General features: G+C 45.2%; 1 protein-coding gene across 3 annotated transcripts; it reads left to right on the top strand.

Moving 5' to 3' along the window:
• The first annotated feature begins 4,374 nt into the window (after positions 1-4,374).
• On the top strand, positions 4,375-11,279 carry LOC122742027 (cold inducible RNA binding protein). 3 transcript variants are annotated; one of them, XM_043986008.1, is made up of 7 exons: positions 4,375-4,516; positions 7,637-7,745; positions 7,862-7,968; positions 9,368-9,506; positions 9,607-9,691; positions 9,913-9,977; positions 10,450-11,279. In XM_043986008.1, the coding sequence occupies exons 1-7, from the start codon at positions 4,466-4,468 to the stop codon at positions 10,464-10,466; spliced, it is 573 nt and encodes a 190-aa protein (XP_043841943.1). In that variant the 5' UTR covers positions 4,375-4,465; the 3' UTR covers positions 10,467-11,279. The 3 variants fall into 3 exon arrangements, with proteins under 3 accessions (XP_043841943.1, XP_043841936.1, XP_043841952.1); XM_043986001.1 differs by having other exon boundaries at positions 4,377-4,516; positions 9,910-9,977; XM_043986017.1 differs by lacking the exon at positions 4,375-4,516 and adding an exon at positions 5,568-5,714 and having other exon boundaries at positions 9,910-9,977.
• The last annotated feature ends 4,223 nt before the right edge of the window (positions 11,280-15,502 follow it).

The following is a 15,502-nucleotide window of genomic DNA, read 5'->3' as shown; positions in this document are numbered from 1 at the left end:
AGTGACTTGCCCAGGGTCACACAGCTAGTAAGTGTCAAGTGCCTGAGGCCAAATTTGAACTCAGGTTCTCCTGAATCCAGGGCCGGTGCTTTATCCATTGTGCCATCTAGCTGCCCCTATCATATGTTTTTTGATGAAATCCTTTGGTCCCATCTTTTGGAGTTTCTTTCTTTTTTTTTTTAATTTCTTTTTTAAAATTTTTTGGTAAGGCAATTGGGGTTAAGTGACTTGCCCAGCTGTGTGACACAGCTAGTAAGTGTCAAGTGTCTGAGGCCGGATTTGAACTTAGGTACTCCTGAATCCAGGGGCGGTGCTTTATCCACTGCACCATCTAGCTGCCCCATCTTTTGGAGTTTTTTTATTGGTCATGTGTGGTGGAACATGTGTGCTTCCACTTCTGCTCACTCTCCCTGTGATATTCATATAAAAAATTCTTCAGGCACTGTTGTACTCCATATTTCTTTATGACAAAAGCTAACAACTTCACACACATACTGTCTTCATTTTTGTTCTCCTTTGTATCCTGAAACGTTGTTTGTTGTTGATTTTAAGTTGATCATGAAAAGATTAAAAAAAAATCTTCATATAAATTCACTGTTCTCCAAAAGGGCATGTTGGACATGAGCAGGTGACAAATGAGGAATTACACCAGATCAGAGAGAACGATGGGCCTGTCGCCTTGCTAGAGCAAAGGACAACTGAGAGATTCAGCCTGTGTAGGCCATTTGTATCCATTCCCTGTCAAAAGGATTCAAAGAAGGCTTCCATCCTTTGGATGGTGCCCCTTGTTGGGGATCTATCAGAGGCCATGGATGAGAATTGATAGGTTGCAACCTGTCTTGGAGGAGGGTCTGCTCCCATAGAGGAGATCACAGATCTGTTCATCAATTCCAGTATTCCTGTTGATATTCTGTGGTTAGGAATCCTGCAATACCAGTCTCTGAAAAAAAAAAAATTGTGGTGAGGCAAAGGATACTCAATAAGTTTACAGTGAATTTCTTTGTTAATTAAAAAAAACAAAACTAAATGGGGGCAGCTAGGTGGCGCAGTGAATAGAGCACCAGCACTGAAGTCAGGAGTACCTGAGTTCAAATCCGGCCTCAGACACTTAACACTTACTAGCTGTGTGACCCTGGGCAAGTCACTTAACCCCAATTGCCTCACTAAAAAAAAAAAAATTTAAATTAAATAAAAAAAAACCCTAAATGGTCATCAACAAATATGCAGAAAACACAAAAGAGGATTTTGTTTGAAATCATGAACTTTTTTTGTGTGTGTGTGTGAGGGGCAATGGGGGTTAAGTGACTTGCCCAGAGTCACACAGCTAGTAAGTGTCAAGTGTCTGAGGCCGGATTTGAACTCAGGTACTCCTGAATCCAGGGCCCGTGCTTTATCCACTGCGCCACCTAGCCGTCCCCGAAATCATGAACTTTTTAAAAAAAGCATATTTTTAAATAAATGTAGTAACGAATGTGTCCTATCTTCCCTTCAGAATTTTTTTTTCTTCTTTTGTATGTGTTTAAATGTTTTTTGTCTTCCCCTCCTCTCTCTCTGTCTCTATTGTGTCTGACTCTCTATGACCCTGTTTGGGGTGTTCTTGGCAAAGAAACCGGAATGGTTTGCTATTTCGTTCTCCAGCTCATTTTACAGATGAGGAAACTGAGGCAAACAGGATGAAGTGATATGCCCAGGATCATACAGCTAGTAGGTGTCTGAGGCTGGATTTGAACTCAGGGCCTCCTGTTTCATTCTCTCAACTAGGCCACCTAGCTGCGTTCACAAGTAGGTATAGTCAAGTAAAACTATTTAACACATTGGTCTCATCTGAAAAATTGTATTTCCTTCAGTACTTCTAGTGCATTGCCCCCTGCCAAGAAGCGGGGATCTGAGTGCTTGAACCATCCATTTTATGAAATCATGATTCCACACTTTCATCCTGCAGTATTCCAAAGCATTTTGAAATTGTTTTCCTCTGCGTTATTGCGGTCATCATTTTAATAGTTTTTCTGGTTCTGCTCATTTCATTCTGTATGAGTTTCTACAAATCTAACTTGGAGAAACCTCTTCTGGGCCCACAGGGGCAGGGAGCACTATGCCAACTCCCTGCTTTGGATCTAGGATTATAAATTGGACTGGACTGGTGTCAGTCCTAGGAATCCTAGCCTAGGCCCTTAACCTGAGGGTCTGGGAACTTGCTTTTTTTTTGTTTCTGTTTTGTGGGGCAATGGGGGTTAAGTGACTTGCCCAGGGTCACACAGCTAGTAAGTGTCAAGTGTCTGAGGTCACATTTGAACTCAGATCCTCCTGAATCCAGGGCCAGTACTTTATCCACTGCGCCACCTAACTGCCCCTGGGAACTTGCTTTTTAACTATTCTGATAAAGGTATTTCAATATAATTGTTTTCCTTTGTAGTTCATATATTTTATTTTATATAGACCAAAACGTGATTTTGGGAAGGGGTTCACAGACTTTGCCAGGCTGACTGCCAAAGGAGGCCATGACACAATGGGGGAGGGGGTTGGCTGCCGGTTCTCATACTCTTTGGTTCAATAAAATCGCACCCTGAGACAGCAGGGGCAGGGAGAGAGCCAAAGGACCACTCAAGGTCTGCCATGTCCCACCAAAACATGTGTCCTCACAGGTCCAGCCACATGGTTAACTGATACTGTGGTACCAGTCAACTATGAACATGGGATTGGCCTCCACTACACAAATCTTGAGTTTCTCCGGATCCTCTATATTAGTCATTGTTTTTATGGTATAATAACATTTCATTACATTCCTTTTTTTTTCATTACATTCTTAAACCACAACTTGCGCAGCTATTCCACAATTGATGGGTAGCCTTATTTCCAAATTTTTTTTTTTTGCTATAATAAAAACATGTTGGTATGTTTTTATATAAATAGGTCCTTTATTTCTGACTTTGCCCTTTTTGGGGTATGGGCCTAATTGTAGTATCGCTGGCCAAAAAGCATGTATTGTTTATTGAGTTTGGGGGTGTAGTTCCAAATTGCCTTTCAGAATGTCTGGACTGGGGGTAGCTAGGTGGTGCAGTGGATAAAGTCCAGGTGGACTCCAGTTCAAATCCTGCCTCAGGCACTTGACACTTACTAGCTGTGTGACTCTGGGCAAGTCACTTAACCCCCATTGCCCTGCAAAAACCCCTCCAAAACCCCACAAACAGAATGTCTGGACTAATTGTACCTACAAAACATTAGTGTGTCTGTCCTACCACAGCCCCTCCATCAATTGCCATCTTCCACAGCATTATTATAATTTACATTTCACTTATTAGTGATGTTAACCTGTAAATTAATGAAACAATCAATATAGGAGAAATCAAGTCTTTAATCTAATTGGGGCATAGGAACTATAGCTTGTAGTATCACAAAGCAAGATGCTAGGAATACTCAAAGATGGGGGACTGAGGACAGAATTTATATGGGATAAGAGAATAAAGAGAACATAATATAAATGAACCTTTAACAAAGGGAGCTATGAGACTATCCTCTAGTTAAGTATAGAAGCTACTTAACTCTAAATAGAAATTAATGTAAATGGACCCTTTTACATGATAACCCAAAGTCTTGGGAATAGGGCGGGGAATCTTTGGGAGAGGATAGCCTGTTTGATAGACATCCATAAGACAATCCAGAGTCTGGAATTGACAAAGATTGGTTAGCCCCAGGTAATTCATTGGCCTGGGAATGGGGAGTAGGTGGGGAATCTGTCAGTTCTCAATAAATTGTGGTTATCAGAAAATTTTTTTCTCTTTTTTTTTGGTGAGGCAATTGGGGTTAAGTGACTTGCCCAGGGTCACACAGCTAGCATGTGTCAATGTTCTGAGGTCACATTTGAACTCAGGTACTGCTGACTCCAGGGCCGGTGCTCTATCCACTGCGCCACCTAGCTGCCCCGGAAAATTTTTTTTAAAAAATTGTGGTTATCAGTGATTTGGAACATTCTTTCACATAGTCATTTGAAAACTGTCTGATCTTATTATTTGAGCATCGGGGAGTGGTTCCTATTCTTATATTGTATCAGTTCTCTCTATTTCTTGGGCTTCAGACTTTAATCAGAGATAATTGCTACAAAGATGTCTCCCCCTGCCCCAACCCTAATTAACAGCTTCTCTAACTGCATTTATTTTGCAGGATAGTCCTAACCATAACCCCAGGAATTCCATTTTTATAAGACATTGTAAAGTTCTTAAATCTCACCGACCCAGGGGTCAGAAGGACTCGAGTTCAAATCTGGCCTCAGACATTTACTAGCTGTGTGACACTGGGCAAGTTACTTTACCCTGATTGCCTCCAGAGTAAGTCTCTGCAGGACGGGGGATGGTCGGATGTGGAGCCTGGAATTGTGGGGGCGGGGGCCTGAAGGAATTCAACTCCATCCCACAAGCAGCATGGAGCATTCTTACAGGCACAGAATTCCGAGCAGGGCACGCAGAGGGAGATGTACAAGGGTCTGGAGGCAGGTCGTGGGAGCCGTACACCTGACAGTTTGGTAAGTGACTGGATGTGGGAGACGAAGATGGAAAAGTCCTAGGGGACACTTAGGTTAGGAACCCGGGGCGCCGCTAGCTGACCGGAAGATGGGCTGTTGTGTGTGTGACGGGGCCAAGGAGTGGGTGTACTGATGGACTGGGTGGGGGCGGACTCTGGGGGCCGCAGATGGGCCCCCTCGGACATAGTGGTAAGGGAAGCCGAGGGTGGAACAAAGACCAGGTGGGTTGGGTATACACTTGTATTTGCACGCTGCGGGGTGGGGTGGAGGAGGGTAACCCGCGGAGCATCGGAGCGTTGGCAAACTTGGAACAGCCCCTGGAAGGGGAAAGTGGGAGTGATGAGCAGGCTTGGGGTGGGGGTGGGGGCCTTGGCGCATAGCGGGAGGCTGAGGCCGGGGGCTGGGGAGGGGGGTCCGCAGGGCTCGGAGCACTGGGAGAGGTTGGGGTGAGGGGCTTCGTAGGGGGGTGGAGGGGAAAGAGGTTCGATGTGCGGGGTTCTGCCGGGCGCAATCACCGAGCAGCATCCGAGCGTTGGCGGACTTGGTGGGGGGAGGGGACGAAGAGGAGCAGTGATTCCCGCAGCTCCGGCTGGGGGCCGCGGAGGGCGGAGCTCCGGCTTCTCTAGGCGGGGCGTCTGGGGCAGGGGAAAGGCGGGACCTCGGGAGGGGGCGGGGCCCGGGCCTCCAAGATGGCGGGGGCGGTCTTCTTTCTCACTGCAGCTCCTTTGTTCGGCCGCCGCAGTGCTAGAGGGAGAGCGCGCCAAACTGGGTCAGCCCCACCTCTGGCTCCCAGAAGGGGGCGTGATGTTAGCCCCGCCCCCAATCCCCTGTCTGTCTTCCCGCCCCCGCACTTCTGCAGCCTAAGGTTAGAGGCCTCTTCACCTCGAGGGGAGGGGGACTGCGGACGAGCGGCAGGCACGGTCCCCACCAATCCCATTACACATCCTCGGAGGAGCGGGGAGGGGCTGGAAGAGGAGAGGGAGGTCGCCGAAGTTCATGAATATAAATCAGCGTCCGGATTTAGGCCCCTTCGATTGGCCCTCTGGGCTCTGGGGGTGGGGCTACAGGGCGTGGCTTCGCGGCTGAGTATATAAGGCTGAGCTCTTGGGCGCGCCGCTCATTTTCCCGTTAGGAGGCTCAGGTCGCTCTGGTCTGTCCGCTGACACCGCTTATCCTTCCCGCCCCATCCAACACACTGGTGAGGGAGCCCGCCCCCGGCCATTTGGTCGAGCCTGCGGAGCTGGGAGGGCCTGGGGTGGTTGGGGTCTGGGGGGGAGGGGAAGCAAGCAAGGCGAGAAGGAGGAGAAGGCGGGCGGCCCGGCGCCTGGGCGGAGACGGGCCTGGGCACCGGCACGCCCCCCCCACCGGATGGGGCTGTGGTTAGGACTGGCCGTCCGCTGGGTCAGAGTGGGTTCGACGGCGGCGACTAACAGCCGAAAGAAGGGTGCTGCCGTTGCTGTGTCCCAGGGGGCCGCCAGGGCAGACGGGCTCTCTGCGGCTTTGCCGCAAAATGGCGGCCGAGAATCTTGGCGGGCGCCTAGCGAAATGGCGGGGACCGCCGGAGATGCCCGGATGGAATGGCGCAGGGAGGCGAGGAGGGGGCTCCTCACGCATGCGCAGAAGGAGGCGGCCGCTATTGGGGGCAGGGGGAGGAAGGAGAGAAGCCTTGAAGGGTGGGCTGTACGGTGAAGTAGAAAGAGAACCCCTGATAGAAGGGGAAGCTGAGGGGACACAAGAATTAGTTGCTACTTAGGGAAGGAGCAGGGGAAGGTACTCCTGGAGTCTTGCGGGCCACGTGGTCGGCGGCCATCTTGAGTAGGGCCCCCTTGGCTTGGGGAGTAGGCTAGGCCCCGAGGTGGCCCGTTCCCAGGCCCTGCCCAGCCACGGCGGTCAGCGCCTCATCCCCGGAGTGTTGAGGCACTGGACGGAGAGCATCTCCAAGCAGCCCTGAGTCATCTCAGGCCTGCCGGGTGCCCCGCCCACCCGGCCTCTGCTAGATGGGCCCCGAGATTGACCGGCACCATAGCAGCCACCTCGAGGTCAGTTGGTCAATTCCGGACCCGAAGCATGAAAACTTAACCGTTACACGCCCTGTAAAGTGGTCATAGGGCTTCCTGAAGAAAGATAGAAAAAAGGAGGGGGGTGGGGTCTGCTCTACGGACAGCACTTAATTCAGATTTAATTTTTCCTGTTAAAGAAACTGAGGCCCAAAGAAGGACTTGAGCCCAGGGTAGCAAGTAGCAGCATTGGGGTTGGAACCCAGAATAGAAGTGGAGACAGTGCTGAATTTGGGGTCCTAACTCTTCGGTGATTTTAGGGAAGGCACTTTGGGGGCTGGATTATATAATATATAAGACCTCTTAGAGTTCTAAAGCAGCCCCCGTGGGCTCCTGATTTCTGTGTTTCCACTTATATCATGTTAATCTCTATGATAGCGTTCGAGCTATCATAGAAAGAGGAAGGTACTTCCTAGGCCATTTAGTCCAATTTCACTTCTACTCTTTTAAGACTTCTGTGAAGCTTGGACAAATTGCTTGATTTTTTTTTCTATCTGTAAAATGAAAGTTTTGAGTTAGTTGTTTGAAGAGCCCTTTTTAACTGTATATCATAAAATAAGACTTCTAATAAGTGCCCTTTCATGCTTTGAGGAGTGAGTGAGAGAACTGCCCAGGCTCCAGGAGACTTTGTAAAGTCCTGGCTCTGGTCTGAGGTTTTTTTGCCCTATCAAACCTGGGAAAAGGGCCCTTGATCTGATATTCTAATGAATGAATCCAAAGGAATTTAGGCATAGATCCAAGATTGAGAACCCTGGTTTTAAGTGAATTTAGATGCTGCTTTCCTGCAAAGCTTTGAATCTATTTGTTGCTTTTTAAATGTCACTGATTCCCTCTCACTCTTGCCCCACCCCACTTTCCCTCCAGCTCCCATTGACAAATTTGACTGGGTTTTGAGCAGGTGGGAGGGTTAGTTTCTTAGGGATTACAATCCAAAATCAGGAATTGGGGCCCCAGTATTGCACAAGCTAACACCCTAGTTGTTTGAGAATCTTGCTTCTGAAGGAGTTTAACAAGTTGGTGAAAATTCAGCAGTTTGGCTCTAAACAGAACTCTTTCTCATTAGGTCAAGATGGCATCAGATGAAGGAAAACTCTTTGTTGGTGGACTGAGTTTTGACACCAATGAACAGTCATTGGAACAGGTCTTCTCAAAGTATGGACAGATTGCTGAAGGTAAGTCTGGATCAAGTTCCTGTATTTTAGGGAGTTTCACTTAAGAATTTGGACATAGGGTTGGTTGGGGTGGTGACTGTTCTTTTATGACTAATCACTGCCCCATTCCCTTCCAGTTGTTGTTGTGAAAGACAGGGAGACTCAGCGATCCAGAGGTTTTGGCTTTGTCACATTTGAGAACATAGATGATGCTAAAGATGCAATGATGGCCATGAATGGAAAGGTAAGGACTGGCAAAACTTCTTTCAGGTTGGCTTGATGGGGGAGTCACATGCTGATAGAGCTTAATCTGGGCTTTCAGTTCCCACCTCCCTGGACTAGTGCCTCCTCCCAGGTCTTCTGCCTCTGATTTCAGGTCTCCCTTGCTGTCACTAAACTTCTTTTTGCATAGTTCTGGATCATTGCTCTTCTCAGAAGCCTTTGGTCGTCTCTTGCCTACCAATTAAAGTATAATTTTAAGGTTTGGCATTGAGGGCTTTGCACCATCTGTTGCCACATTAATTCTCCAGCCTTAATATCATATTACTTCCCTACCATGTGCCAAACTAGCCTACTCTTTGTTGTCTCTGAACACCCCCAGTGCTCTCCTGCCTCCCGTACCTTTTGTTCAGGCTGTTCCTATGACTAGAATGTCCTCCCCCATGTTAAAACCCAACTCAGATTTTTTTACAAGAAGCCTTTTGATTTCTCCCTCAGATCTACTGTTTTTATGTACTTAAGTAATACTTTGTATTACAGTTGGTTTAGCCTTGGACTACTTTCCTCCCCAGTAGGACAGGAATGGTATCTCATTCAAACTTTGTCTCTTCCCAAGCAGGGTGCTCTGCATGCAGGTGCTTAATAATTTTTGAATAAATATTAGAGCCAGATGGGACCTTAGAAATAGTTTTATGCACTGCTTTCCCTTTTAAAAGCATTTGAGGCTCAGAGAGTGAATTGTTAAAGATCAAAAGTTAAAATGGAGCTAAGACTAGAATCTAGGAGTCTTGATCATCAATCCAGGCTTCTTTCAGCAGAGAATTTGGGACAGGATATGTAGATTTGAAAATTGTTCCCATAGAAATGATCATTAAATACATGGGAGCTGGTGAGGTCACCAATTGAGGAAGAGGTCCCAGGGACTAGGAGATACCTACAGTTAGAGGTGATCTGGCAGAGGATCCAGCAAAGATCAAGGATGAGAACCAGGAGAGAGTGGTCTCCTGAAAACAGAGAGAGAAGAAAGTATTGAGGAGAGAGCGATCCACAATGTCAAAGGCTTTAGATGGGTCGAGGAGAATGAGGATTGAGAAAAGGCCCATTGGGTTTGTCAAGAGATCACTGGTAACTGGAGAAAGTAGTTTTGGTAAAATGTGGTTAGAAACCATATTATAAAGAGTGAAGAGAGTGAGAGGAGAAAAAAATGGAGGCACCTGTTGTAGGTCTAGTTGTTTAGCTGCAAAAGGCAGAAGAGAGGATTGTGGGGAGGATCAGATGAGAATTTGTTTGGGATGGGGGGGGACATGGGCATAATTCTAGGGAGTGAGCCAGTAGAAAGGTAGAGATTTATTTTTAAATAAACAAGTTGGGCTGACAGATCTGTCTGTGTTACTCGCTAATCTTTGGAAATATTTGCTTTTCAGTCTGTTGATGGGCGGCAGATTAGAGTTGACCAGGCAGGCAAATCATCAGAAAACCGGTCCCGTGGGTATCGAGGAGGTTCATCCAGTGGCAGAGGCTTCTTCCGTGGAGGCCGGGGTCGAGGCCGTGGTTTTTCTAGAGGTAAGTATTGGAAGTAATGGATAAAATCGTGTTGTTCAACATGGTGTATTTTAACTCCAGGTGCTTATAGTAGTCCTTTTTTCCCTTCTGTGTGCCATAGGAGGTGGAGACCGTGGTTATGGAGGGAGCAGATTTGAATCTAGAAGTGGGGGATATGGAGGTTCCAGAGACTATTACAGCAGCAGGTAAGGATGTGTGTTTTAATTAGGGCCTTCAGGTGAACTGCAGACTTAGCAATTTTATTTCTTAACTGTGAAACCATGTACTCTCAGTACTAGAACGTAAACTGGTGCCGATATTGGCTGTGTGAGAAAATGTAGTTGTTCAGAAGGTTCGACCCCTCCTCTGCACAGCTAGCTGTTCAGAAACACCCGAATTCACCCCTCCATTTGTGATTTCCCAGCAGGAGTCAAGGAGGCTATGGTGACCGGTCTTCAGGAGGGTCTTACAGAGACAGCTATGACAGTTATGGTAAGTCCTAGTTCAAAAGGGAACGCCGCCAATGTATGTGGGAACACTGAATCTTGACTCCATGACCTTGTACTGATCTCTGGAAGTAACTTTAAGGCTCTCAACGCTCAGACCTTATCACGGTGCTTTTCCCGTAAGGAACAAGTCCATTCTGTCAGGTCTTGATGCAAGGAACCATTTTCTGCCAAAAAAAAAAAAAGAGAGAGAGAGAGAAAGAAAAAGAAAAAACTTAACCTAGTCTTAATGCATGTGTAGGCCTTAGTTGGAGCTGCAAAGCATCTTTAGTGTCCCCTTCTCTGACCTCCTAACGATGCAGACCTTGAAGCGTCCTAACACGCTTTAGACATGGGGGGGGGAATTCTCCTTAGGATCATGTAGTGGCCTAGCCTCCGCAGTAATTCAGGGGAGTGAAATGCTACAACTTGTCATGTGCTTCAGTGCCTTTACAATTGTGCCTGCTTCTTGTCCTCAGCTACACACAACGAGTAAAAATCCTTCCTGAATCAAGATCGTCCTTCCAATGGCTGTATTTATAAAGATTTTTGGAGCTTCGCTGAATCGTTATTGTGTAGTACCCATCTACTTGTATTCACTTTTGTAGTATTATCAGTTCTGATCTTGTCAAACACAGCCTGACAGCTTCGGACATGAGATGGCCTAATTAGACTTTTCTTTTAAGAAAGCTCTTGTCTGTTCTCAAGTGTTTTTTTAAAAAGCATTTTTGAAAGCACTTCGGATTTTATTTTTTCTTTTCGTCATGAGCCAAGGTGTGGTGGTTTTCTTTTTTGTTGTTTTTTTTCTTTTGGTTTTGTTTTAATTTTTTAATTTTTTTTTCTTTTTACAACAAAACTTGTGAAATTGGGGGCCCTGGTTCGGTTTTCTTTGAGCTAGAAAAGGACCTTAAATTCAATGTTCACGGGAAGCTGAACAAGCTGTGGAGGTTTGGCTTTTTTTTTTAAGTGCGTTACCTTCAACTTTTTGTAACCTTCCTTTAGTGTAGCAAGGTAGGAATGCAGCCGTGAGGGTTTGTGGAGAGGCAGACCACCTTGGTATATCTAAAGAGAAACTGCTTGTATGTTCATTCTGCATAAAGGTATTTTTACTGTATACTGTAAATTACCCAGAAATAGACTTGCAAACTTTCCATAAAAGAGGTTCTTGAAAATGTTTATTTATATTGTCCTTTTTTTACTGGAAGAAGTATGCATATTCCATTGATATTGTATTTGAAGTGGTTAAGGAATTCTTGTATACAGTTTTCTTTGGCTTTACGAAGCCTATTAAAAGACCGTCTGAAATGAACTGTGCTCCTGACATTTACCTTTCAATGCACAACACACCCCTTTGCTGGATGTCTGACGTTCTGACAGCAAGTGACAAAGCAGACCACAGGGCAGAGAGTGTAGGTGGAGGAGTTGGCTGATGGAGAGTCAAACTTCTGACCAGCAGAAACCCAACTGAGAAATTAAGAGAGCCCATGCTGGTCCTAGCATTTGAGTACATTAAACATGACTTCACTCTTTGAGGATGACCTGTTGCACTGTAGTCTGCATGGCCAGACAGGTGGAATAGGCGAGCCTTAGCTTTAATTGTATTCGTGTCACTTGACTCATTTGGAAGCCAGAGGACTGGTGGCAAGTTTAATCCAGTAACTGTTCAGCACTATTGTACCAAAACATTGACAAATTTTAGTCTAGAATCAAGTCTTGTCATAACTGGAGTAGCACAGTGTTCCAAGGTAGACAAGGGAAAATCAACAACAAAGAAATTGACTTATTAGCTAGCTTTGTCCTTGCCTTACAAGTTCTAAGAATTCTCTGCTAGCATATGGAAACTGCAGTGTCCCTGGAGAAAAGAAGTGTTGTGCCTCCCAACAGAGAAACCTCTGAGACGAAGGCTGCTTTCTTGGCTAGTTCATATGTGGAAATAGTCCTGTAATTCGAGGTAACTCCCTTTTGCTCATGTCCGCATCCTTCCTCTTGTTGAGAGCTCATTTGAAAGTCTAATGTGCCTGTGGAATGTTCCTTTTTTTTGACTATTTTAAGTCAACCAAGAGAAAAAAAAAAAAGCAAATTAAAATCATGCCTATTGCAATCCTTGGTGTGTGGCACAGATATTTCGTTCCATGGGTCAGAGCTGGGCACACAGTCATGTCTTGCTAGTAGGTATGTAAGCAAGATTGGAAACAACTGAATTCCCTGCCTTTTGGATTTTTATTCATCTATTGAGAATCTTCCTAGACTTCATTAAGTCACTCACTTAAGTGTAGCTTTCTTTGCCATCTCCTTGTTGCCATTTTTTTTCCCCATAGCCCACACTCTCCCTAAGCAGCCATATCAGAAGTGATTTAACTATCTCTGCTTAAGGATGAAATGTGACATGGGCTGGTATATCAGCCAGCCCTGGAAACCTTTGCCCACAACTGTGCTTCTGTGATGTGATGGGTTCAGTGAATGGCTTGTGAAACCCTTGTAAATGATGTGAACTGTTTCTGGGGTGGTGGGGTGGGGCATCTGAGAGTTCTGGTGTGGATGGGGTTAATTAACGCCCATTTACTTTGACAGGTTGAAGAAAGTGAAGCAATAATAACCAGGAAGGTGGCCAAGGACCATGGTTGTCTGACTTAAGGACTCCCTAGAGGCAGTCAGTCACTGAAGCCTGCTTATGCTTGGGCACTCACTCTCCTTACCTGGAATGGTTTCCTGGGGAGGCAGGATAACTTGAGACTTGACCTGGATAACTTATTAATGTAAGTTTGCCAGTATGGAGAAGTCATGTCCAGCTCTGAAGGATTTGATAACTTTGGTTTGGAAGTAAAAGGGAATGTTCTGCATGTTTTTTAAGTGGCTAGATCAAGACCAGTCTCGTTAGTTCTCACAGCTTCATGGTGTGCTGGGGATTGAAGGAGCGCCAATTGCTTCTGATTCCATTAATTAGTAGCTGCATGACTAGGCAGATCAAGGCCCATCTTTCAACCTGTCTTCTCATGTAAAATGGTGGGGTAATTGTCCTACCTGCCTCCCCTGACAGGTCTCTTTGCAGGAAAGAGCTTTGTAAAGTATTGGAAAATAGATTTCTCTCATGAATCAAGTTTCTTATTCTCTTTTTTTTCTCTTTCTAAATAGGAACTAACTACAAAGAAGAGCGAAAAATAAACTTATGACTTGCACTTCAGAGATTGAGGCTTGTGTATATTAGAATATGACTGGAAGAATAAAACCATTAGAAAAATGCTCATCTGTAACAACTCATTTGAAACTGGAAAATCCGATTAGAATAAATGGCTCAAACTGGATATAAGAACCTTTGGATTCATGGTGTATGTTTCTTAGCCAAAGAAAGTCCTATTTTGTTGTAGGTATTGAGGATCATCATGGATACCCTAGAATCAGTTAAGCCAGACCCGAATTTTCTAGCATGGGATTTGTTTGCCAGGAATAGTTGGGTGCTGGGTATGAGGCCCAGCATTACCACTGTCAGCCATCTCCTGTGTCCTTGAGCAATAGCCTCCCCAAACATGAGTTTAATCACCAGTGAAAATGGTACATGTAAAAAAAAAGAAAGAAAATGGTACATGTAACCACTCAAGGTGATTGTGAACAAAGAGCTCTGTCACTTAAAAAGCACTGTGGAAGTAGGGGATAAGGTGTGACAGCCAAAGTTAGGAGAAAAGCAAATAGGAAAAAAAATTTTGTTGTGAGATAAATGGATTAAACTATAACAATTTAGTTTTGTTGAGTATATGCTAAACAGCCTTTTTGATTTAGTCTAGCCAGAAAACTAAAAGGATATAGAATCAGCTGACCCAGTACCATCTAATTTGTGCAGAATCCTATCAAGGAAGTGACCATCTGGCACTGAAGAGGGCTAATTTGAAGTTGAGGTATTGAGAGGTGGGCTGCTGTTTTGTTTGGGCCCAGAGGGTTGGTGAGGGATGCCGAGTAGTGATAGGCGGGTTTTGTCTCCAAATAAGGAAGAAATCGATAATAAGGCAGATTCCCATCCTCAAAGCAGAAGCTAGTTGAGGGATTTCCTGTAAAGGTGTGGATTTGTTCAAGATAGAATTTCACTTTAACAAACCAAGGCCATCGTGAGTTATGCTATGTTGTAACTTGGTTTTCTATATTTGACTCTACTGTTTACTGTTGTGTGCTATTGTCATCTGCCTTTCACAACTTAATTTTGCTTCTAACTCATGACCCAAGATTATTAGGATTGTGGCAAGTAAGTCCCCTTAACCCAGGAGAACTTTTCCCAACAGAAGGACATTCAGAACACACTTGATGCAGGTGTCTTGGCTGGGAGGGAGGTTTATGGGGATGGGTGGAGAATCCAGTCTTGCCTCCCTTAACTTGTAAAACTTAGGGAGTGATCTTTAGTGCATATGACTGACTAAAGGAGTATCTGCCAAATGTACTGCCAAAAATAAATGGATGAATTCAGATTTCTTTTTGTCTTTGAAGTTCTTACTATTGGGAGAGTTTGTAACTTTTGGTTTAAGAGCACAAAGAGTCGAGACTGAGGATCTTGCCTGCTTTGCCACAAATAAGCTGTGACCTAGGCAAACAACTTAACCGGGTCCAGTTACCTAATGTGTTATGTTGTGTCTGCCCTTCTGACTATGGTAGGTTTGTGAGGGTCAGAATTGATCTGTTGAGTGAAGGAAAGGTTTGGCCTAGAGTAGGAAACCAAACACTGGTTCTGGGAATTGTGGGGTTTTCCCTCTATCAATGAACATTGTAGTTTTTTTATGGAGTGATCCAACATCTGTGGTCTAAGTGAGATAAAAGTTGGCGCGACTGAAGTGACTTGTCTAGGTCTGCAAATGGCAGACAGACAGCCAGGCCTGGAACCTGAATCTAGTGATTGGTAATGTAAAGCTTTTACGTTACCCGATAAACATCTTTGTATATTTATTTTGTCCAATACCTCATCCTTGTGGGTAACCTGGTTGTCCCAGACCTTCCTGGGCTATATTTAAAGCCTTTCCAGCTTGATAATAGCACGTGATAGAACTTGCACTACCCCGGCATAGTCTTATAGAACCCAGATACATCTTCACACATTGAAAATGACTTGGGTCTCAGTGGAATCCATAGACTCCCAAGGGGTCCATGAACTGTTTAGGAAAAAAATTTCATTGTAATTGTTTTCCATTTGTAATCTTTGCAGCTAGGTGGCGCAGTGGATAGAGCACTGGCTCTGGATTCAGGAGGACTTGAGTTCAAATTCGACCTTTGACACTTGACACTTACTAGTGGTGTGACCCTGGGCAAGCCACTTAACCCTCACTGCCCCACAACCCCCCTCCCCCCAAAATTTGTAATCTTTTTTATGCATGATCAGTAATAAACATTAAGTGCATACTATGTGCCAGGCACTAGGCTAAGTGCTGAGGACATAAGTCCCTGCCCTCAAGGAGCTTACAATCTAATGGGGGAAGACAGCACTAAAGGAAGCTGAAAAGAGGAGGGAGTGGGGGTAGAGAAAGTACTTGGGTAGGAGTCATGATGGAGAGGTTCAGG

This window comes from Dromiciops gliroides, chromosome 1, assembly GCF_019393635.1.
Source record: "Dromiciops gliroides isolate mDroGli1 chromosome 1, mDroGli1.pri, whole genome shotgun sequence".
Lineage (NCBI taxonomy): Eukaryota > Metazoa > Chordata > Mammalia > Microbiotheria > Microbiotheriidae > Dromiciops > Dromiciops gliroides.
This window is presented reverse-complemented; position numbering and strand designations above follow the sequence as displayed.

Coding starts and splice junctions, on each gene's coding strand:
- LOC122742027 (XM_043986001.1), top strand. CDS start 4,466: ATGTACAAGGGTCTGGAGGCAGGTCGTGGGAGCCGTACACCTGACAGT. Junction 4,517..7,636: donor GCCGTACACCTGACAGTTTG/GTAAGTGACTGG, acceptor CTTTCTCATTAG/GTCAAGATGGCATCAGATGA. Junction 9,507..9,606: donor AGGCCGTGGTTTTTCTAGAG/GTAAGTATTGGA, acceptor TGTGTGCCATAG/GAGGTGGAGACCGTGGTTAT.